The sequence below is a fragment of the Bidens hawaiensis genome, unplaced genomic scaffold, assembly GCF_021521415.1.
Source record: "Bidens hawaiensis isolate Kalapana, Puna unplaced genomic scaffold, B.hawaiensis_p1.1 tig00074843_1, whole genome shotgun sequence".
In the NCBI taxonomy this organism is placed as follows: Eukaryota; Viridiplantae; Streptophyta; class Magnoliopsida; order Asterales; family Asteraceae; genus Bidens; species Bidens hawaiensis.
The window spans coordinates 13,198-38,647 of record NW_027502983.1 but is presented as its reverse complement, the minus strand read 5'-3'; the positions used below and the strand labels follow the sequence as shown (position 1 = coordinate 38,647).

The window sequence follows — 25,450 nt, the reverse complement described above, 5'->3', positions numbered from 1 at the left end:
GTCATCAATTCGAGGTAAGGGGTATCTATTCTTTATAGTCACTTTATTCAATTCCCGGTAATCAATACACATTCGAAAACTCCCATCTTTCTTCTTTACAAATAACACTGGTGCTCCCCACGGTGAGTAACTAGGGCGAATAAAACCCCTGTCCAGTAATTCTTGTAACTGGTTGGACCGTTCTTGCATTTCAGAAGGTGCAAGTCGATAAGGTGCCTTAGCAATGGGTGCTGCTCCCGGTATCAAGTCAATACGGAATTCAACTTGTCGGGTCGGTGGTAAACCAGGCAACTCATCGGGGAATACATCTGAATACTCGTGTACCACTGGGATGTCTTCCATTCGTTTTTCCTCGGGTTCCTTAACTGTTACGCTCGCCAAGTATAATGTACAGCCTTGGCGCAAATACTTTAATGCCCTAAGTTGGGATACGAGAAGCAGTACTGTACCAGATTTCTCACCTTGAACAATCATAGCTTCATCATTCGAAAGAGGTATTCTAACGGTCTTATCCTTACAGACAATTTCAGCTTTATACTTAGATAGCCAGTCCATACCGACTATAACATCGAAACTTCCCAATTCCACTGGAAGTAAATCAATAAGGAATGGGTGGTCGTTTAGGATAAGGGAACAGTCTCGGACTATTCGGTTAACAAGTATAGACTTGCCGTTAGCGAGTTCTATAGTATATGGTTTTGTTAGTTCACTAACCGGCATATTTTCTAAAGGTAAGAAATTAACAGATACGAAACTTCTATCGGCGCCCGTATCAAACAAAACTGAAGCATACTGACCCGAAACTAAGAATGTACCTGTCACCACATTCGGATCATGACGCGCTTCACCCGGTCCTAATACAAACGCGCGTCCCCTAGCTGCATTGGAGGTTGATGCTTGTGCTTGGTTCTGCCTTCTCACTGTACCAGGGTTCAAATTGGGGCAGTATCTCCGAAAGTGTTCCGTACTGCCACATTCATAGCAGGCACGGAGGTTCGTGGTAGGTGGGGTTTGTTGGTTGAGTTGTGGGCGGGTTGGTTGAGGTCGAGGGAGTTGAGTTGATTGCGGTGGACGGTTAACAGTGTTGGTGGGGGTTCTACAGTTGGGGGCATAGTGTCCCGTTCTTCCACACTTTTGACAAATGATCGGTTTGCAATCACCCACATGATGAAAGTTACATCTTCTGCACTTCGGTAACATCCCTTTATAGGTCTCTTGTTTTACATTAGAACTGGTCATGGCATAACTTCGGGTATTCGGACGAGCCCGCTTGTTTTGAGGGTTTCCTTGCATTCTTGTCCCATAATCAGTTCGTTTTAAACTTGTTGTTTCACCTGGCATCCTTATCACTCCACTTCTCATCAGATCAAAAGTAACGACACCCGTTTGAGATACAGCACTTTCTAATGTCGGGTGGGCAATTGAATTCACTATACTTTTCACAGCAGGGGTCAGTCCCCAGATATAACGTTCAATTCGCTTCGCTTCCGGTGTAACTAACCATGGAACTAAACGGGACAGTTCGTTAAAATGATTCGTGTATCCCACATGGTCCGCTCCTTTCATTTCCAGATTCCATAACTCGTGTTCCAACCTCTGAATCTCACTTTTAGGACAAAAATGCTCTAGCATGAGGGTTTTTAATTCAGTCCATGACATACGATTAATAGCATCTTGTCCCCTTATTTGGACTACCGTGTTCCACCACATCAGCGCCTGGTCTAGGAACATACTGGTAGCAAATTTGACCACGCGGTTCGGTGGACACTCACTGATATTAATTACTGATTCGGTCTTTTCTATCCATTTGACCAGCCCGCTAGGTCCTTCAATACCCTTAAAATCAACCGGTTTACATGATGTAAATTGTTTGTATGAGTACTCCTGACGCGGGGGTTCTAGGTTATTATTATTATTATTATCGGTATTGGTCCGAGTATAATCATTATTAATTGTGTTAACAACCGGTACAGGGTTCGGGATATTATCAGGGTGCACAACAGGTTCTGGGTTCCCAGTGACATTCATAGTTGGGAGAGTGTTATTATTATTTATGACATTATCAGTATTCACCGGGGGTAGTAACACCCGGGGCTACATTAGTGTCCGGCGGAGGTGTATTAACAGTGGTCGTGGTGGTGCTCGTAGGTTGATTAACAGTATTGTTAGCACGTATGCCTGCAGTGACTTGTGTTACAATTGTTGGTATCACTGCTTGTAGTTGACGAGCAATCATTGCGGCCACTTCCGCCTCAGACAAAGGGTTTGCTTTCTTCGGGGCCATTCTATAAAATAATTAATTATATAATAATCAATATCATTTCACTATGACCAGCACAACTTTACGATATTACACTTTCACAACACATAACTATGCCAAAGAAAACACGTTTGTATTAATTATAATCATTACTGTACATATGCATCCAAAATTAGCGCATAGGCTTAACCTGGTATAGGCCAGCGCTTGTATATGCGTATCAAAATTTGTCACTATGTGACATGTAGACTTAACCCGATAAGGGCCAGTGCTTGAAATAGTACTAAACCACAAATAACTCCCAAGTCAGCCCAACACGCTGTAACAAAATGCTGCTTGGGATATCAAAAGACTATATACATAAGGCTAGACTATTATGTCCTATCCATTCTTTGCAACATGGAGCCACAACCAAACAACAGCAGCCACTAGGGCCGCATTAACCGCTAAACATACTCCTAATAGTATCATTGCCCGATCCTGACGCCCGTGGCTGTGAGCACTGGATCTTTGCACAATTCTGATTTCTTGCTGCATATACCTCATGTGATCTTGCATATCATGTCTATGCTGGTTTAGGTTATTTATCGAATGTGATTGTTCTAAAAGCTGATCAGTCGCTAAACCAAACCATGCTGAATCAGAATGACGAGGTGGCTCGGGTACCGGGGCGGGTAAACCCCAAGTAGGAATAGGTATCTCAGTGACCTGGACACGTGATGTTTCTCCCCTATGGTACGTAGATCGAGGTGGGGGAGAGGTGTGCTCAAGTGGACGCACTGAAATGCGAGCGGTCTGACGGTTTATAATAGTGGGTGGGGGTACTGGTGCATGCTGTACAGGTGGAGTAGGGGATCTGGGTGCTCTAACAGGTGAATGATAAGCACTAGTAGCTCCCTGTCCTGCAACATTCCTAGGGGATTCCCTAGGGGGGTAGGTGTCACAACGGTAACCCGATAAGTCGGGTTGATCTGGGGGTACCTCGTGAGGAATTACCGCATCTGCACCTTCTTCCATTTCCTCTGATTCCTCCTCAGTTTCCTCTTCCGGATCCTCCTCCTCCTCCTCAGGCCCTGTTGGTAGGGTATTAAGTAAACGATCAGTAGATCTTGACATATTCCTGCACAATGGTTAGTAATAAGAATAATATCCTTCTATATTAATCATAGTAAAATACATGCAGGTATTTATACACATAAGCACAAATAATCGTTTATATACACAAATATTTATTTATTATTATATTTTATACACATATGTTGCTGTTTTTACCTATTCGATTGTTTATCGACTTCTTCTTGAATTTCCTCGTACAAACAAGTCTGTTATTACGTTCCGGACCATAATAACCCACTTGTCCATTTGCGTTCATCACGAGAATCATTCGTGTATATTATTTAATATTATTTTATTCCCAGAGTTAATCGAGCCTACGGTTATCTTAGGGGATCCTAAGGGACATCCTAATTCTTTATAACCAATGGCTCTGATACCAACTTCTGTCACACCCCGACTAGGTAGTTGCGGAAGCATAATACGGGAATGTAACAGATAACACTGGTATCAACCACATTGTTTATAAAGAAAATTCAACAGCTAAATTACATCATATTACATTGGTAGGTACTATGTTTACAAACTAGGGAAAAACACATAACCGGTTTACGAGCTTCTTATTCAGTATTATATCAGCGTCTATTTACAGCTATTCAACTTTCTTTCTAACACCAAGCATGTAAGCAAATCATTCCACTTTTGCTTTACCTGAAAAGCATGTTAAAACGGGTCAACTACGTCTAGTTGGTGAGTTTCAAGTTTCACGAGTATCAATGAAATCAGTACACGAGTTCGTAAAGTTTACAGTGTGTATGTATATATGTCTGTGTATGATGTATTATACTAAGCCAAAAGTGAAACCGAAACGAGCTAAAACACATGGCCTCCACTGCCCATGCACTCCCGTTGGCATTTAACAGCCACTTTGCCCCAAGTATGTACTATGTCTAACACCACATAGCAGTATGTAAAAATATAATGACAATGTGCAACTGGGTTTACATATGTTCCGGCATACCCCTCCGGCTCTGTCAGTTGAGTTTGTCAAACCGATAGTACTATCCACACGTCACCGGCACGAAGTTAATCACTTGTGTTTGTGGGGACTTGTCAAGTGTTAGTACTTAGATAATCCACATCATCACACGTTTTCAAGTATATCAGTATATGTAAACATGCTTTTCACCCCAAAAGTTCGTAAAACAGTTTAGAAAGTGGGGGGTCGTGAAACTCACCTTATCGTAGTTCGCACAGAAATTACGTATCAATAAGTCAGATGCCTCGTTTATAGCCTGATTCCTATAAACGGTATCGTATCGTTAATACTAGTACAGTGTTCAAGCTAAGTCGGGCTGTATAGATAATCTGGGTATAGCTGTTAGGCCCAGAACATGGCCATAGTCTTAGATTGTGACGTTGTATACTATGAAATGTTTAAAACTGGATTTGGCTTGTTTCACCGTTTCCCGAGCCTAGCCCAGTTGATCGTTTATACGTTTCGGGATTAGGTAAGATCACATAAACTTAAGTAAATATATTGATTGATAAAATGATTTGATTTATGAAAGAATTTTAAGGTTTCGGTGTCTGGTTTGATCGCAGGGTTCGTTTCCGTTTTCACACGGGTTTGATTATACATAACGCGTACAATCCACCCGAATTGTCCGGAATTCTCGTAAAAAGTTCGTTTTTATCAATATCATTCAAAAATATGATATTTGACCACTTTTGACATTTTGACATACCAGTCAGTCCGTTAAACACAAAACTGCCGGTTTCGTTAAAACAATTATAATTTAAATCTTTGATTAATCATAACTAAATATGTACTTATATATAAATTATGTAAATTTTTGTAAAAATACATTAAGACATGGAGAATTTTATAAAAATATTTTCAGAAATTTTATGATTAATTATTTATTTATAAAAATTCATTTAATAGGTTATAATCGTGTAATAAATGGCCCGTTTATATCAAACGACCTCCGAAAAATCCGATAATTTTTACAAATGGCCTCAATGTTATTAAATAGCCCCTGCAAAATTTCCAGAACCTAAATCTTTTGACAAAATGCCTTTTTGTGCGTTTTTCGGCTGTTAAAATTCGGTTAAACCATGATTGCACAAACCATACTTAGGCATTTCCAATGATTCCCAAACTTCACCAGTGATCTTACCATCATATATTAAACTCCAAAACCAAGTTTCATAATTTTTCAATATGTTTAGCTATTTTTCCCAAATAAACGCTCATAAACGGAAATAAATTCACCAAATATTCTCCGTTTATCGAAAAATTACCAAATTTGAACAGGGACTCATTTATATGATCCCTAATGTTCCTGCAAGTTTTCACAAGCTAAAAACAAGCACGTCACAACCTAATACTAAACAGCCCCTAAACGAGTGTTACGGGTTTACCTTGTCGGTTTTCGATGAATTTTGCTAGCTTAAATGACTCTCCAGGTCTCGGGTTGCAAACTCAGTATATCTACATATCATATAACATCAAACCAAGCATAAATCATCCATGTAACAGCCTTGATAATTAGGGGTTTCGGTTTTGGGTTCAAACCGAACTTTCTAACCGTAAAAACGTTGTATTCATGTTCTAATCCGCGTTTTTGACCAAAAAAGTATATGTTCCTGGTTTGTAAACATGTTTAACATCAAAACATTGTTTTACTTGATTTTTAGGGTTTTTGGATGGTTAAACATCCTTAATACTAACTAAAACATGTTTATATGTTAATTATACTTAATGAAATCAAGTTAAAAATGATGAAATGATCAAAATACCTAGAGTTTTGAAGGAAAGTTGATAGAGCAGAAGTTGGAGCTGCTTGGACTTCAAACTTTTATGAGTTAGAATGAATAACAATGCTTAAGGTGTAAGTTATATAAAGAAAATGTGAGGTAGGGTGGGCTGGCGATCGGAAATCAAGGAATGGCCCTTAATGGGCTGTTTTGGGCCATTAATCTGGTTATACAAGCCCAAACATGAAAAGCCCACTTCAAATTTAGTTCGGGTTCGGTTTTTCACAAGAAAATTAATTCGGGTGTGAGAAATAGCGCAAAAACGAGTGTTTTTTCAGCTTATTTTTGTAAAATAAGAAAAACGTACTGACTCGTTGTAAAATTCCAAAATATTTTCACGGATTGCTTAGAACATGTCATATAAGTGTTTTATAAATCTTTTTCAGCTTAACGGATGCTACAATGCTTGTTTTGATATTAACGATTGCGTTTAAGCTTATAGCGTATCGATAAACGAAACCTTTTTCGTTTAAAGAGTTTAAAACGTACTGGGGCCTAAATATCAATATGTTAGCTTCTATAACATATATATAACTCGTATATGACCCCTCAGTATGTATACGGGTCATAATTAGTATCGGTCGGTTACTCGTTTAAGCACTACGAATTAACCGATTTATCGTTTACTTGTTACGTAATGAATATAGTGTACTTCGTTTTATCGCGAATGTCACATCGGGCTCAGTGGAATGCCCCTAGGCGTGTCCATACCAAATACGGGATTTCAACCGTCTATCATGAGTTTGCCGCTCGGGGATAACACCAACCCATTCCAGGAGGAAAGAAAAAGGTTGAAAACTCCCTAACTTGCCTATGTATAATATCTCAATGGCATCCATATTAATAACAACAATTCTTTTTATGTTGAAAGTGGGGTTCAAACTTATGACCATATGAGTCACACAGTCTTATCCACCCCAGCTGACGCCAGTGGACCGAATGACCACTGACACAATGGATAGTTCCTGCCATCTATGTTCATAACTACCACATAGACATAATTAACCTCTACTGCAAATGGTCTTATATATAATATTCATACTAATTTTTAATATGTATTTAACGTATTTGATTATCAGAGTGACACCGACTCACTTAACATATACAAAGAGTGATAGCTGTATAAAAATCTTGAGTCCAACATAAATATATTTTGTATTATCTAATTACAGTTTAATGAAAAGATTATTAAGAAACCAATAAACCATTCACTTTATTTTCATAATAGATAGATGCAAACAATGATACGAAAACATTCACTTGAACAAACAATCAAACAACGTACTTATATTGAACTATATTCAAGGCACAAATCATAAAGATGGTACGACGTTATTTTTGAGGTTCATCAGCTGGTAACGAGTCAAGAAACTTCTTCAGACACCTCGTGTAGACACACGGTCGTTCTATATGAACAAGATGCCCTGCTTTACTTATCCCTTCAACACTAGTATTCTCCCCTAATTGCCTGTAAAATAATCAAAATCTATTAAAATTTGTCTTAGAAACTATGAGTTGGAATTGTGCACAAAACCAAAATAACCCAACCCAAACCAAAATCAACGATGTGATTTTATGTCTTAAAAAATGAATTTTCGGTTTGGTTTCAAGTTTTGTGAGCCGAAAATAAAAAAAAAAGGAAAAGGAAGCTGAAAAAAAAAACGTTTTTTATTATGTTAAAGTTACTTTTTTTGAGACCCAAAATTTCAAACTCAGGGTGTGTTTGGGATTGCTTATTTAAAAATGACTTTTTGTTAAAGAACTTATTAACTTATGAATTTTTTATAAGAAGCTTTTAAAAAAATGTTTGGATTATCTTGTAAGTTAGGAAAAACCAAAATCACTAAAAGGGACACTCTTTTTAAAATAAGTGTAATGAGTTTTGAGGGTTATAGGGGTGTAATAGGTAAATCAAACCCATTAAATTAATAAATTACATATTAATAACTTTTCAAACCCCTTTATTTTGTCTTCTCTATAAGTTAAAATACACAAGGCATTATGGTTTGTCATACACCTTATACACCTTATTAACTTTTTGAAAAGTTGTTAATAGCCATTTCCGTCCCTGTGGTTTGCTACTTTCGACATTTCAGTCCAAAGTTTGAAATTTTGTCAATTTAGTCCTCATAGTTTTAAATATTAGCCAATTACGTCTCATTCGTCTAATGGCATCCAACTATGCCGTTAGCTTAAGGGTATTTTTGTCTTTCTTCTTTTTATTTTGAGTTAATCCGTCATTTTAGTCCCTGTGGTTTGATACTTTTGTCACTTCGGTCCAAAGTTTGAAATTGTCATTTTAATGTTCAGTTTAATTCCTAAAGAGCATAATCCAAGCCCAAAATCTTCTAGCAACCTCCAATAAAGGAATGAATTTACTATGTTGACAACAGTAATCATACCCCCTCGTATTTAGTTTCTAGACATATGTTAAACTCTCCTCCATGGTGAAACTCAATGGTAAAGTGGTCAAGGTAATTCCCTGAAACCGAATTGTACATAAAAAAGTAAAAATCGTTTCTTTGATTAATGGATAAAAGTTGATTTCGACCCAGATTTTCGTTATGATATACGTTAATCTCTAAACCCTAACTATTATGCATTCATCAAATAAACGATTTTTAGTTTTTTCGGTTTCAGGGAATTGCTTTGACCACTTTACCATTGAATTCCACCATGGGGGAGAGTTTAGGAACCATCTAGAAACTAAATACGAGGGGAGAGGGTATGAATATTGTTGTCGACGGGGTAAATGCGGACCTGTTTTGGTTGATGCTCAATGGTTTTGGGCTTGGATTATGCTCTTCAGGGTTATAGACAAAAAAAAACCGAATTAAATTGATAAATTTTCAAACTTTTGACCGAAGTGGCAAAAATATCAAACCACGGGGACGAAAATGACGATTAACTCAAAATAAAAAAAAGACCAAAATACCCTTAAACTAACGGCATAACTGGATGCCGTTAGAAGGATAAGACGTAATTGGTTAATATTTAAAAATATGAGAACTAAATTGACAAAATTTCAAACTTTGGACTGAAGTGCCGAAAGTAGCTAACCACAGGAACGAAAATGGCCAAAACTCAAAAATTTATAAGTTAAAGTTGATGAAAATAAGAAATCTCAGACACCCCTAAAATAATAAACCCAAAATTAAAACTAAATGATACCATTTCATGTTTTGAGCTAGCTCCATCTTGAATATCTGATCATTCTCCCCCCAAAGAAGATGAATTCTCTGAAACAACATAGGATCATCTGAAATCATTACCTTGTACGTAACAACACAAACCAACATCAAATCGTACCTGTTTAAACTCCGGAACAATGTTATCTTTGTTGCTAACAATCAAACCCTCCAACAACTCACCTCTTTCCTTCCTATTATTAAACATCACCTCCAAATAATCCTTATGAAGCCGATCCGGAAACCACAGGTTCTTGTATGTCGCAACCGACAACAAAGCCTTCAAACCCTTCACAGAATCCGGCAACAGAAGCTCCGAAGACGACGAGAACCCCAACCCTTTAAGCGTCTGTTCGCTTATCGAATCCGTCATGGCCAGTATCGACCCGGATATCACCATGGCCCGAACCATGTCCGGGTGCAACTCCGCCATCTTAAACGCCACCATCCCGCCATAACTAAACCCCACCGCCACACACCGCTCAACTCCAAGTTTCCTCAGTCCTTTGACCAAACACTCGGCTTGAAACCTCGGCGATCGGTCCGGGTTATCGGATATTGATCCCCCGAAGAACAAAAGATCGGGGACGTAAACCGAGTAGTTTTTCGAGAGGCCCCCGATTTGGAACTGCCAAGTGGCAATTCCCTCGGCCGCAAACCCGTGGACGAGTACGACCACGGGTTTGTCGGGTTTCGGGGGGATGGTGGTGACTAATGTAGTTTTGGGTTTTAGGATGGTTTCGTTTGGAACCCAAAAGTTCATGATGGTTCCGGGCTCGATTACGACTTTGTGGGTTTGGACTCCGGAGAGTTTCATTAAGAAGATGATGAGTGGCTCCTGAATTGCCACTAGGTTCACCATTGTTGGTTGGAAGATTGAGTGTGGTTTGAAAAGTAGAGGGGCGGTGGTGGTTTAAGTAGACGAGGGAAGGTAGAGTTGGTGTAGGCAAGTCATCTGTTTTAATTTTTAAAGCTTTCAGGTTTACGTTAATCAGCAATTGTCAATTTCCAAAACTAACTTTACTTTCGGGTCTTTTTATTTATTTGATGGGTCAAGTTCTTATTATATAAAGGGAAACAAAAATAAGAAAAATGAGAACGATTTGTAGTCACACAAAAAAAACCTAAAAACTGGAAAAAAAAATCATAATTCAAAATTAAATAAAAAACGAAAAAAGTAAAATTACAAATACGTTTCCACCTTCCTCGTTCTAAAAAAAACCACAATAGTGAGTGAAAAAAGTCGTTGTGTCTTTTTATTTATCATTATGTTTTGTGTTTGTTTTCTTCATTTATTGTGTCTTTTTCTCTTTAAATTGTGTTATTTGTTCTTTATATTATGTTATATTACTCATTATTTTGCAATATTTTGTTCAGCATTGTGTTATATTTTGCGATGTATTGTGTAATTTTGTTGGTTATAAATGTGTCTTTTGTTCATTTTCGTCATTGTGTCTTTGATCTTGCCATTGTGTCTTTTTCATCATTTTTTTTATTTTTTGTCATTTTTTTAATATTTTTTTGAACAGGAATAATGGCGGAAATATTTTAGTTTTTTTAATTTGTTTTGTTTTTTTATTTATATTTTGAGTTATGATTTTTTTATTATTTTTTTTGAATTTATTTTTAAGAGGTTTTTTAGGTCACAAATCCTTCTCATACTTCTCATTTTTGTCTCCCTTTGTGTTTTAACTTTACTCTTATTTGATTATATTATTATATACATTTATACTCGTAATAAGAACCTTATTCGCTGGTCTTTCATTTTTAAGGAAAATTAGATTTAAGTAATCCTAATTATTCATCATCGGCAAATAATGCTCTAAATTAACGGAATAATTGCTGATGATTCCCTCTTTTAACATATTTGCTCTCACGATTTGCGACTAACAGATCTTACAGCCGTTAGTCGCCAAAAAACGTTTTTTGTCAGGAAACTCTTTTAGGCCAGAAAACATAACATTTTCGTCAAAAACCTCTTTATAGCAGTTGGGCTTTAGGAAACTTTTTTTTCCAGTAAAAGCCTCACTTTTTGAGATCGCATGAATCTTAGAGACATCGTTGGAGTCAGTTGGTGGTGGTGGTGGTGGTGTTCAGATGGTGATGGTGGTCATCGGTGGTGTTTATGTTTAGTTTTCCGACGAAAACATGAGCTTTTCAGCCAAAAATGTTTTTTCGATGACCGACAACTAAGGACATTAGGAGTCTATTAGTCACGGATCATTGGGAGCAAACATGTTAAAAGATTTGACCATTAGCAGATATTTCGTTAGTTGAGACTGTTATTGGATTATTTAAATCCTATTTTTCTAATTTTATGTATCATTAAAATTTCTATTAAACAAGTTCTTTTGAGCCGCCACCTTGAGGCAGCAGGGTTGGGGTCAGGGCCGGCTATAAGGGAGGGCGGGGTGGTTGACGGACCCCGGCCCGACATCAGGATAGGCCCGAATTTACTAAAAGAAAATTATATATATTTTTTTGTAAAAAACAATATGTATATATAATGTTTAAACTTAATTATACAACGACTAGCTTTGTTTATTGGTAAAGAGATTTGACTTTTAAGCAAAAGGTTGTGATATCTAAACATCATTTGAAACATTTTAACCTTATTTTTATATAATTTTTTTTAAACAACCAAATCATAAGGCTTAAAAAGTTAAGGCTTATTTAAAAATTATATTGTTTAAAACCAACAAGATACCCCGTTTTAGTAAGGCCCAAAATTTTTTCGCCTTTGGCCCAAAACTTTTTAATCGTTCTCGAAGTCGGCACTGGGTGGGGCAAGGTTAGAGATGTTGAAAGAACACAACACGTTTTGGGGTTGGGGGGGGGGGGGTAATAGATGTTAAAAGACTTCCACGGGGTTAGCGATGTTGAAAGAAAATATTTGAGTTGCGTTCCTTGGTATGATCACGTTAACAGGTTGAAATCTCAAATAGTTCATGAAGAGTTATCTAGGTATAAAGTGAAAAGGTCAGCCTTCACAACATCATCTAGTCCCCAAGCTTCTGTCAATAAGTTGTCACTGTCCTGGCCTTGAGGATACTCTCTAGAAGAAAAACGAATATGAGAAGCGATATGAAAAAAAAACATTGATTTCATAAGTCAAAGTTCGAAGTGTTGACAATTTCAACAAATGTATATTTATTGCAACAAAATGTAACATATGCAACCCACAATAAAATTTTAACATTAATAGACAAAAAAAACCATACGTAGTCGGCCATTGTTATGACGTTTTGGGGTGAAAACGTCGGGGGCACACTGCCCCGGCTTTTTGGCTTGGAGTTTTGGGCCAAGCATTTCTCAAAAACGTGATCATAACACGAATTTTGAAAAAATTGTGTGTGGGAAGAGAGAGAGGAATATATGTAATTATTGTAGGAGAGTTGTGCCGTTTTGCCCACTACACCACTTTTTACAAAACTCTTCATTATTGACCGGGATATTACATGGCGCAAAAATGCCCAAAAAATGAGACGTTTTAACTTCGCATGGTCTAATGAACATATAAACAAATGTTACACCTTTTGAGTGTAAATGATATCGCTCAACAGCAATGCAAGCTTATCATATTGGTGGCATCATGTGAACTCTGAAACAAATTAATTAAAGGGGTATTGGTTTTTAATACTCTCAACTTTCACTTGTTGGATGATAAAACTCCCAACTAATAATTTGTCTTCCACCACTCCCAACTTGTAACTTATTTTCTTTTATCACTCCCGAACTTAACGGACCCTAACTCCGTTAGTTTTTTTTGCTGACGTGAGATTTTTTTGATGGGCCAGTTTTCTTAAAAAATTATGGGTCCATGTCTTCAACTCATCATCTTCTTCAAAAAAAAAAAATAAATAAACCCTAACACACCCAAAAGGCCACAATGCCACATGCACCTCCACCACCACCACCTCCACCCACCCACGTCGCCTATAACCACCGTCGGTAACACCGTAGTACCACCATTTCCTTTCCAGCACCCGCATCACGAATCTCCATCAATCGATCGGAACCTTATATGACATCACATCAATCGGAACCTTGTTTCTCATCGGGCTTGCGTCTGTCACCCCAACACTTATAAGCAAGGAAATACTATCATAGTAATTTATTCAAGATTTGATTATATTGTTTCTAACCAACCCCTATTAAGATTTGGAATATGTACAAAATTACAAGTCTACCCTCAATAATGACCTCGGGTTGAAATTTGGAGGTTCGTGTTGCGGGTGTTGGAAAGGAAAAAGGGTCCTGCACTATTGTTTACAACTTGTTCTCCTCTACGGGTGTTGGAAAGGAATTGGTGGCACTACGGTGTTACCGGCGGTGGTTATAGGCGACGTGGGTGGGTGGGTGGTGGTGGAGGTCCAGGTGGCCTTTTGGGTGTGTTGTTAGGGTTTTTTTTTTTGAGAAGTTGATGAGTTAGAGACATGGACTCACAATTTTTTAAGAAAAATGTCATATATGATTGCCACATTAGAAAAAATGCCAAGTCAACAAAAAAAACTAACGGAGTTAGGGTCCGTTAAGTTCGGGAGTGATAGAAGAAAATAAGTTACAAGTTAGGAGAGGTGGAAGACAAATTGTTAGTTGGGAGTGTTATCGTCTAACGAGTGAAAGTTGAGAGTATTAAAATCTAATACCCTTAATTAAAAACCAATTAACAACAAAAAGAAAAATGAAGAACAACTATAGGCGATGATGGTGACATTGAGAGTGCGAATCGAGCAGCTTAATCACAAGAAATTAAATACCTAGATATATTTTACACAATATGAACTATTGGTGTTAAAAGCATGAATATTTCATGGCATGTTCCATTCTAGTCTACAGATAAAACTCTTATATATGTTTAATAATATATGGATATATCAATTTATTTTGGATTGTTAATGCTTTATCAACTACATATATTCAGAGAAGCTTTAATAATATGATTATCAGATTATCTATGATCCATTTATGCCCCCAATATTGATGAAAAAGTTTAAACCGTAAAATTAATGGTTCAACGAACAGGAAGGATACATTCAGAGCACACAATTTAAAGGAAGCAAACCTTATCAAAGACAAACTCATGCTGAAAGTAAATATCAAACTAATTGACTTGTCAGCATCACACCCACAACTACATATAGATTACATAACATAAAAGGTGAAGGTAAGAAAAATGAAAACCAATCAAACCATGAAAGCCAAGAGAATGATGTTGGATTTTGTGGTTGGTTCGGGTCAAGTAAACGCGGACCGACCCGAATATAACCCGGTATGAGTTACACCGGGGTAACGAAGTATAAACCCACTTAAACGTTAACTGGGCCCGACACAATAAGATTGTGGTTTAGGCTTTGGTTGGTATTTGGGCTTAAGCCCAATGTGTTTAAGGTTAATTCAACCCTAAAATATTTTCTTTATATAGAATACTATATATATTAATAATATTAACCTAATATTTACCAACAATAACACACCCTAACTCCTCTAACACAGCCGCCGCCGCCGGACGCTTTTCCGGTCGCCAGAAAACCGTCACCACCCTACGCCGGCCACTACTCATCCTTGGAGCACCACTATAACCCCGAACCACCACCAGATAAACGTCAAGCCGTTCACAGCGGCGTTTTAAGCTTTCCGGCAGCCACTTCGTTTTTCCAGTGAGGCCGATTTTCCGGCCACTGTTGCTATCAGTTGCTGCAAGTCACCAACGCCGCCAACCTCTAGTCGCCGGCGCTGCTGTCCACCATAACTGTCAACCTGCTGCTCCGGTTCCGACAATCCTCCGCCGTTCGCGGCCGTAGTCCGCCGCCGTCCATCGACGGAATCATTGTCGGGTCTCTTTGTGTCCAAATCTAGCATAGTCCGTTAAGCCCTCGGTGTCTCACCCGGTTTCAATAACCGAGGTATATCTATAAACTCTAATATATGGTTTGGTTGTTTTATTCGTACTCGTGTAACGTTGTAATCGGATCCAGGTTTTGGGTTTCGGTTTATGGTTCGTTTATTCGTTTATTTATCCGCTGCGTTTTATGTAGTTCATTTATATGTTTGTATATTAATATTGATTAATATCTACTAAACGAAATTATTAACTAAAACGGTTTTAAAATATTTGACCGTTTTCGTTCCGAACCACCGTTGAAACCCAACAGTGGTATCAAAGCCGCAGTTACAACGTACGAGTCGATCCCGGTTCGTTTAAACCGGATCTACATTCTAAACTATCGTTTAAAGTTTTGATCTAGATTTATTTTAGGGTGATTTTGATTTGGTCAAAATTTTATTTATTTTATTTGACCAAGTCAAAACGACCCGAAATTTTATTTATTTTGAATATGTAAATCCGGCCCCGACCTATGTTTGTTTGGTTGTTGAGCTTGTTTTCGGCCATATGGATGGTTCAAAAGTTGTAAACGGTTATTATTTATTTTTCAGTTTTCTTTTGGCCATAAAAATGGTTCAAATTTATAATAGGGCAAATTATTGTTAGTTTATAAATTTGTAATAAACAAGACACGAAGATAACCGAGGACGAGCTCAAGGATTTCTTCGAGTTAGTGGGAGTTCGGGCAAGATGACGGGATGCACGAAGAAGTCCATCCTTGTGGTTGTTTTGTGTTGTGAACCCCTTTGACCCGATCGGTCTCCCTAATTGTCTCTAGCGAGACCGATCACCTTTTGGCCATAAGGATTTACATATTATTATTTGCTATTGTGGTTGTTTGGATTGTTTATAAGAGGATTACAATATCACCGACCTAATACCAAATAAATTTGAAAATAAACATTTTATTAACCAATTATGTTTTGCAAATTAAAAACGTTTTGATTTCCAAAACTATTACCTTAATATATTTCTATTAACTTAAAATTGGTTAGTCGTAGCGCGACAAACATAGTTTTATAATAGGTTATTTAAAACTGAGTATCCTGAGAGATGAAAGGGTTCATCAAATCGTCCCGATAATTAATACAGTAAAATTTGACTTTTACTATATTTGGTAATTTTAAATTAATCACAATTTAAAACCAATAGTTTATACAAATCCTACTACAAGTTACTGGCCTTGCTGAAGTTCAGGCATACACTCCCCCTTTTATGGTATCAGAGCCATAACGAGGCTCCTGTTCCGCCTTTGCCAGATCTGTAACGTATGCTCTGTGACTTTTACTATATTTGGTAATTTTAAATTAATCACAATTTAAAACCAATAGTTTATACAAATCCTACTACAAGTTACTGGCCTTGCTGAAGTTCAGGCATACACTCCCCCTTTTATGGTATCAGAGCCATAACGAGGCTCCTGTTCCGCCTTTGCCAGATCTGTAACGTATGCTCTGTGACTGTCGACGTTGCTCGGATCTCTCACATCAGAAATTACTGGTCTTGTTAAGGACTCGAACAGTCTGATACGACGTCCAGATACTTTCCCTGTGCCGGTAGACAATTTGTTCGTGAGTGGTTAGTCGACGTTAAAGAGGAGAAGAAGACGCTGTAAGTCTCTAGTTTAGTACGAGTTGGGAAAGCACAAGAAGAATGTCAAGTTACATCAAAACTCAGATATGAACCAAGAGTCGAGTCTGTCCCGTTCTAGTTCCATGTCCAGTCGTCGGTCGTCAGCGTCTAGAATCGATCAGCCGTATGATTTCTCATACCTCCCTGATGATTCTAAAATCCCCATTACTAGTATTCCCTTAGTTAATCCCTATAGTGTCTTTTAAAAACCACTAAATTCTCTTTCTAAAAGAGTCAAAAAAATAATTAGTCCAAACCCCAACCCAGGTGTCAAGGAGTTTGTTCAAACCTCCAAGTTTGATTCATACCAGCTTCCAGTCACAACTTCCGAACACCTAGTAAACCTATCCCTTCCCCCAGATCTTCCAAGGATCTGCCAAGCACAAGGCTTTACCCACATCCACTTCGGTTCTATAAGGATAGCCCTGACCTTACATGGTAGAAAAGGTCTACCAGCGTTCTCCAGGATCGCCCTAGTCGATTCCAGGTTCGTAGAATACCAACACGCTTGTATTGGTACTATTCAAACCACGTTGAACGCCGGCCCAGTGTTTGTCACCTTCTACCCAAATTTCAACATGCCTCTCAACGATCCATCACTCTTTACCGCCTTAAATGCCCAGATCCAGATCGGAGGTGCCCAACAGGTTAACACCTTTCAAGCAACCTTCCACTATCAGATGGCATATAGAGTCCAAAACCACTGTTTGGACATCATGCTTCCCGGGAATGACAATTCAGGTGACGCGATGCTCATCGACATCGATTCCAACGCCATGCCAACAGTAAAGATCGTTCCTAAGCAGCTATCCAGAGAAGAGCTCCTCAAGCTCCTCCCAGAAAAGTGGATAACTAATTATGAACAGATCCACCAGGCTCCTGTCCAGACAACGACAGCTCCAGACTTCGTCCGACTCCAGGACGGTCTTGTCGAACTAAAGTTCAAAAAAGAAGACAAAAGAAATGTCTTCTCAACAATGTACATGATGCAGCTTGAAAGAACCACCCAAGCCTCGACAGAACATTTCCCTTATGATGTGTGCAACTGCCAGTCATGCTTAGACGAAGCAGACAGGGTTGAATACGATGAAGATGTGCCTAAGAAAAAGAAAGGATCGCAAAGGTCTCTATAGAAGAGATATGAAGCGGGATATCCAACAGTTGGCCTTCTTGGCGAACCATTGGGCAAATTTTTACTACTATGTCCGTTACGGTATCTCATCACCACAGCCAACACCAAGACCAGCAAGTCCTTCATCACCAAAACCCCCTCCTAAGCAGAAAGGAATGTTTGTCATGACGCCTATCCCGTCCACCTCGTCCCCAGATTTCCAGACTGAGTTCCCGGCCCTGACTTCATTCGAAGATCCTATACAGAAAACAAAGCATAGTTGGAAAGTTCAGCCTTCCAGTACTATGAACCCCACAGGATCCTCAAGTCAGATCACTGTTGCAGAAGCTAGGCTCAACTGGCAGAGTGAGAATGCAGTTGCCCAGAACAACGCTCTCAAAGCCATCTTAGCTCAGCAGAACAGGTTAAGCCAAACCCAAGAAAGCTTGGTTGGCAGAGTGCAGACTCTGGAGGGTATCATTTATGAATTACGGACCAAGATTCTTGGTCTTCATAATGAATTACTCCAGCAAGTCAGCTCAGCTCCTGGCCCACAAACTCAACACATCCTAGCCCAGAAAGAAGCAGAGATGAAGTTCCTCAAAGCCCAGCTTGTAGACCTTGAAAGGCAGCACAAGCAACAAAGAACTTCAACCATGGCAGATGACCCATGGAGGCTGCCAAGTGCTCCGTTCGTCAGAACAGCCTTTGAGCCACAGCCGCTACCGATACACACGTGGTCAGAAACGTCACCATTAATGAACCTATGGGCAAACGGACAAGCTCAGATCAGAGCTAGGGCAAGAAAGTCATCCTCAAACCGTAGTGCTTCATCAAGTAGTACGGATCAGAAGGTGTCAGGCAGTTCTAGGAAAGACAAGCAGGACATAATAGCATCATGATGATGTCTCATCCTGAACCGCCACTCAAAAAAGGAAGGGTGTCCATGACATCATTGCTTACATCACACTAGCAGATGACATCATTGCTTACATCACATAATACTAGATATTTTAATACATAACCTACTTGCTAAAACCACTTTAAGAGTGATTAAGCTTTATTCTTAAGCACACATTAGGCAAACTATAAAGCACACAGAAGGCACACAAATAAAAATAGCCGAATCAATGGAATTCTTTCGGCACATGCTTCTTCATTTCGGTTATATCGCAGATCTCGAAGGTGAAACTAGGTGGGCTTGGGTCTTCGTTAGCTGGAGTGACCTCGTAGTAAGGATCTCCGTTTGAATCTTTCACTCGTGAATACATGTCCTCATCTGGTGAGAAATCTATTTCAAAAGCTTCATTGAACAGCCACTTTTTGTTCCAGTAATCCAGAATTACCTGATCCCATTCTTTTGTCTGAGGATCTTCAGTTGTCCAGGCGTCTTCATTTGCTAGGATTTCAGGGGGAATCTCTTCAAAATTTACTTTGTTTACCTTTGCCATGTAATGACGGATCTCTTGCCATGGCTGGAGATAATTAATTTTGAAGTAATAGATTGCCGGGTTCATCTCAAACCATCTGTAGACAAATTTTGACGGGTCATTAATCTTCCTTGTCGAACCACTCCGTATATAGCTTTCTGGTTCATCAAACAGCACAAGGCAATGTCTGCCTTGTCTGGACGACAACATATTTACCCATCCACTGATTGGGCAGAACCAATCAAGGAGTTTAACCACGTTTGATCTCTCTGGGGCCATAATTCTGGCTTCGTGGGTGATTAGGTATGTGATAAGTTTTTCAGAATTGAAAGAAATAGCTATTTTATAATTCTGAAACAAATACCAGAAAAATGCCAAGGCCTCTGTTGGTAGCTGGTACAGGTTGCCAATTTGTAAGATGTTAAGAAAGGGGTAGTCTAGATGGAACCTGTAATTTTTCATGAACGGGCCATTTTGTTTAAGAGTGATGGTTAGGAAGGTTTTGTAGTTTAAATCAGAAACATCAATGTTGTTTCTGCCGATAACCCTGCCAACTTCTTCTGGGATTCGGCAGGATGTTTTTGGCTGTTTTGGAATGAATGATTTCTTCATTTTCTTAGGGGCTTTCAGGTGGTTATCTTCACTGGTGGGGTGGTGATGGATTATGAAGTTCTTCATGTTTTTATAGACCGTCGGGCCTTCTTCGGTGCCATGAGGAACAATAGAGATTCTTTGTAACAGGGGCTTCCACATCAGTTTAGGTTTTCGAGGAGACACTCGAATCTTTGCTTTTGACTGTTTCTCATTAAAGTTGTGGTTAATATTGTTTTTCTGGATTTTTCCCTTATCCTTCAAAATCTCTTTGCATGTGACCATCTGACAGTCCACTTTTGCTTTTCCAAGTGGGGCTTCTTTTTTCTGAGAGATTCGTTTGTCTGTTTCTCCAGGAATCTTTGCCGACAGTGTACATACAGTAGTTAACTGTTCTTGACTATTTTTCCAGGTTGGCAAATAATCTTCCACAATAAGCCTCTCTTCATCTTCTTTGGGAAGGAAAACTTCTTCGTGAGATGACGTTAGCATTTACATAGCTCTGACGTCATCATCGGAGTCACTTGAGTCTGAATCGCTTGAATCACTACTCGAAATATCATGTCTGATGGAGCAGATCGTCAGTTCCTTTGGTTCATTATCCAAAGAATATAAGGACTCTAGATCTTCGACGTCTATTGGCTCTACCATGTTAATTTGCTGCATCAACGCCTGGGTCTTTTTCTTATCTTTGCAGTCTCTTGCAAAGTGTCATTTTTGGTTGCAAACATAACACCTGTCTGTGTTTCTCCTTCTTTAACGTCGACTAACCACTCACGAAAAAATTGTCTACCGGCACAGGGAAAGTATCTGAACGTCGTATCAGACTGTTCGAGTCCTTAACAAGACCAGTAATTTCTGATGTGAGAGATCCGAGCAACGTCGGCAGTCACAGAGCATACGTTACAGATCTGGTGAAGGCGGAACAGGAGCCTCGTTATGGCTCTGATACCATAAAAGGGGGAGTGTATGGCTGATCTTCAGCAAGACCAGTAAGAACCTCAAACACAAGGCGGAGCTCGGCTTGGAAATCTTCTGAACCTCAAGTAGCTAGTCTTTCTAGACTTGAGAGGACCCTCAAACAACCCACCGGAAAATAAAAAAGATAAAAGACTCAAAAGAGTTTTTAGAGAGAGAAACTAGAGAGAGGTTAGAGAGAAATATACAAGAAGAAGTTTTTATCTCTTTCCAAGGATGATCAATACAATAGGGGAAACCCTCCTTTTATAGGCCATTGATCTTCATTGTCCTTAATACATAACCTACTTGCTAAAACCACTTTAAGAGTGATTAAGCTTTATTCTTAAGCACACATTAAGCAAACTAAAAGCACACAAATAAAAATAGGTTACAAGGACTTCTTCTTCTTCGATACTTTTACTTCCAACGAGAATCTGGGTGTGACGGGTCATCTTCATATGGATCAAAATCATCTACCAGATGAGTCTCTGCATATTGGTCGTAGGCTTCTTTCCAAATTTGTGAATACGGATTGTCGTTTTCCCAAACGTTTACTCCGTTGAGCATGTTTACAGGTATAGATTCTGGCGAGACATTGTTTGCATGGGCAAGGCATATCCTTGTATCTGCGTATTCCTTTGGAGCCCAGTATTTGTAGTTAGGGCTAGTAGGCTTTATGTCTGACCATGAGTGTGTGAAACAATAAGGAGCATGTAAAACTAATGACTTTCCGTCCTTACCTGTTGATGGAGGAATATAACATCCTGGTCTCCTGAAGCTTTTCTGAGTTGAAGGACATTGCAATTGTGTGGGATTCAAACAGATACCAGAAAAAGCATAAAGCTTCTTTTGGTAGTTCATAAAGATCTTTGATATGGAAAATATTCATGAATGGGTAGTCAGGGTGGAAAACTAATCCTTTCATGAACAAACCATGCTTTTTCATAATGATTGTAAGAAGCCTTTTGTAGCACAATTGGGAACGTTCTTTCAGGGCATGTTCTGCAATTACTTCGATAATTTCTTCGGGAACATTTTTGTCTTTGAGTTCTTCTACAAGTGGTTTTGGGGAGCTGGATGAACCCGGATTATTCATCATGAATAAGGTTGGAAGGATATGAGGGTGTCTGGTGTGTTGGTGCTGGATTCCTGGATGTTCCTTGTATTTATAGGCCTTTGGCTTGTACTCTTTTGGCCTGATAAGAAATCAGCAAGGATATTATCTTTTCCTTTAATATGTTTAACCGTGAACGTCCATTGGGTAAACCAACTTGCCCATCTCAACAGTTGTGCTTCTGGGAGAATCTTTTGTTTGAACTGTAGCATTTTTGGAAAAGCTGACATATCCATTTCAATAAGGAAATTATAACCAATTAAGTGGAATTGAAATTTCTCGATTCCTTTCTTAACTGCTAAGATTTCTTTATACGTAGAATGGTAATGCTTTTCAGAATCTTTGAACGTGCCACTTTTGTAACCACACTTAATTGACAAATTAAACCGTCATACATCGATTATTATAAATGCCAAGCATCCCTAGCCTCTGCCATTGTTCAACAAACCCGTAAACACCTTCACTTTTCACGAATTCAAGCCCTAATCATAGTATTCTTCAACCTTTGACCATAAAAAGTCAACAAATTTGGGTTCTTGTTCTTCCACTTCGGTTCCAGGTAATTGTATATTGTTTTTCAGTTGTATATAATCATCTATGGAACGAAACACATCAATCAATTTTATTGATTTGAGGTGTTTCCATGTCTAATTTAGAGATTTAAATCTAGGGTTTATGCTAGTTTTGAAATTAGGGTTTTTCGTTGTGTTTATGTAATAATTGTTTTTGGTCGGAAACTAAGTTGGCTTTTACATATTAGGTTTGTTGGAAACGATCCCGACTTTGTTCGTGGTTCAAGTGTGATAAAACCAAACCACTCATTTATCTTACTTTCTTATTCTAACTTGTTCGATTCAACAACTTTAATCGAATCAAATATATTAAAATTATTTAATAATTATGGTAACTTAAATTTGTAAATAAAATTAATAAATATATATTGTTGGGTTTCAACGGTGGTTCGGAACGAAAACGGTCAAACTATTTTAACCCGTTTTAGTAATTATTTCGTTTCGATAAATATTAATCAATATTAATATATAAATGAACTATATAAAACGCAGCGGATGATTAACGAGTCACACGAACCATAAACAGAAACCCGAACCCGGATCCGGTTACAACATATACGAGTACGATATATATTCAAACAAACAACCATAGATATAAGTTAGAGCTTTATACCTCGGTTATACACAACCGGGTGAGACACTAAGGGATAACAAATAGTGCTAGATCTTGACACAATGAGACCCGACAACAATTCTGGCGGCGAACGGCGACGGCGTACGGCGGCGAGCGGCGGCGGTTGTCGGAACAACAACAATGGCTTGGTAACAGCAGTAGACAGCAGCGCCGGCAGCCCAAAGCAAACCGTGATGGTGTTCTGCGGTGACCAGAGACGGCAGCGGCGGAGTAGGTTGCCGGAAACAGCAGCTCACCGGAAAAACGCGGCTGTGGGCGGCGTCAAGAAGCTACGGTGGTGGTGCGGGTGCAAGGGTGTGCAGCAGCAGCAACAAAGACTGCCGGAAAGGCAATCTTCTGGAAACTCGGGTTGCCGGAAAAGCGTGTCGCCGGAAAAAAAGTGGTACAGCTGGTGGTGGTAGCGAGCAACAACACCGGCGACTATGATAGGACGGCGGTGGTGATTCCAATTGCCAGGGAGCAGCAGCTGTGGCAGAAAGGTGGCGGCCGGAGGTCCAGTGGCCGGAAGTTGGCTGCTGGCAGTGGCTAGGGTGTAATGGTGATGGTGATGATGATTATTCTATTTTAATATATTATTATTCTATATATATTTAAATATAATTTAGGGTTTAAACCATTTAAACCCAATGGGCTTTAAACCCATTCACCAAACAAAAAGCCTAGTACACCATTTAACCTTGCTAATTGTGTCTAGCCCATTTAAACAATTTAATTGGGCTCGGTGTTCGTTACCCTCGGTGTAACTCTTACCGGGTCACAATCGGGTCGGCCCGCGTTGACTTGACCCGAACCGACCATATATTCTAACAGTCTCCCACTTGGGCGGATTTGGATCAAGTATCACAACGCTAACAGCTAGAGGCGTTCTAGCTACGCATAGCTGTTCCCAACCGATTATGACATTTTAAATTCATAACCAAAATATCTTGGAATACATTATTGCAAGATAATGAATTTATAGTAATTGTTGTCATCTATCCTTTCTGTATAAGACATCAATTGAACGATGAGACATGGATCAAATCAATCTCATATAGTGTTCAATTATTGTTGTTCTCGATATAGAGTCAAAGTGGTCCAATCAAACACACAATAAGTTTGGGTGAGGCCTCACACTTTACCAGTTTGAATCAACGAGGGCGCCAAGATGTCTAACTGTTAAATTTTAATGTAAGAGTACAGAATCCCATCTTGACTACATACAACTCCCACTGAACTTTAGAATATTCCCAATCAATGCCTTTATGGCTGGCAGTTACGCAACAGCGGTTAACATGATCAAAGAATATTCCTGGGTAAACGAAGTTCTAATATGCATCTCAGGTCTAAGGATACTAAATGAGCATACTATTATCAAAACATCTTATGATCAAGATCCATGAAGATGATTTGATGCGAGTTACATCCAACGTCATTCATAATGAGGTCTGTGAGTTTGGAAGTCAACTGTTTGAGTCCAAAGTCAGAATAGTCTTAATTCAGAATCTTTCCCACGAGTCTGACCGACTACGGATAATTTAGAATACAATATTCACGGATCAAACGTATTAAAATGAACACAGTTGTATTATTCAACGCTTGCATTTAACCATTAAATCAAAAGTGAACAGAGAAGTACAACTGATTAAACGTTCATACATCCAAATACTAGATCAAAATAAATCACTAGCAAGTCTAAGCCCGATATCATTTCTATGCTGATCATGCTTGTCCTGAGTCTTCGACTTAGTGAACAAGTCAGCTAGATTTTGATCTGTGTCTACTTTGCTTATCACGATGTCTTTATGTTCCAGTAATTCTCGTACATAGTGGAACTAAAAAATGTGCTTGGCCATGTGATGAAAATTGGGCTCTTTGTCTTGAGCAATAGCACATGTGTTATCACATATTACGTCGATCATTTTCCCAAACTTGGAACCAGATCGAGGTTGGCTATGAATTTCTTCATCCAAGCAGATTATGAGCGAGAAACATCTCGGTCATTTTGGAAGTTAGCGTCAGTGTAACACCTTACAGTGAGCTCCTCTTCCACTCCTCCAAACACGCATACGAGACGTCAGGTCTAGTACATAATATAGCGTACATGACAGAGCCAATCGCCGAAGCCTATGGAATTGCTTGCATGTGCTTTGTCTCAATGTCCGTTGCCGGAAATTGCGATTTGCTAAAACGGTTCCTTTTGCAATGGAACAGCT

The 25,450-nt window shown here is 38.9% G+C and overlaps 1 protein-coding gene across 1 annotated transcript; it reads right to left on the bottom strand.

The window, feature by feature from the left end:
- Positions 1–7,367: 7,367 nt before the first annotated feature.
- LOC143606445 (uncharacterized) lies at positions 7,368–10,268 on the bottom strand. The gene is made up of 3 exons (XM_077082215.1): positions 9,446–10,268; positions 9,308–9,375; positions 7,368–7,604 (listed from the first exon to the last, which is right to left on the bottom strand). Exons 1-3 carry the CDS (start codon positions 10,184–10,186, stop codon positions 7,469–7,471), a joined length of 945 nt encoding a protein of 314 aa, XP_076938330.1. The 5' UTR covers positions 10,187–10,268; the 3' UTR covers positions 7,368–7,468.
- Positions 10,269–25,450: the final 15,182 nt, after the last annotated feature.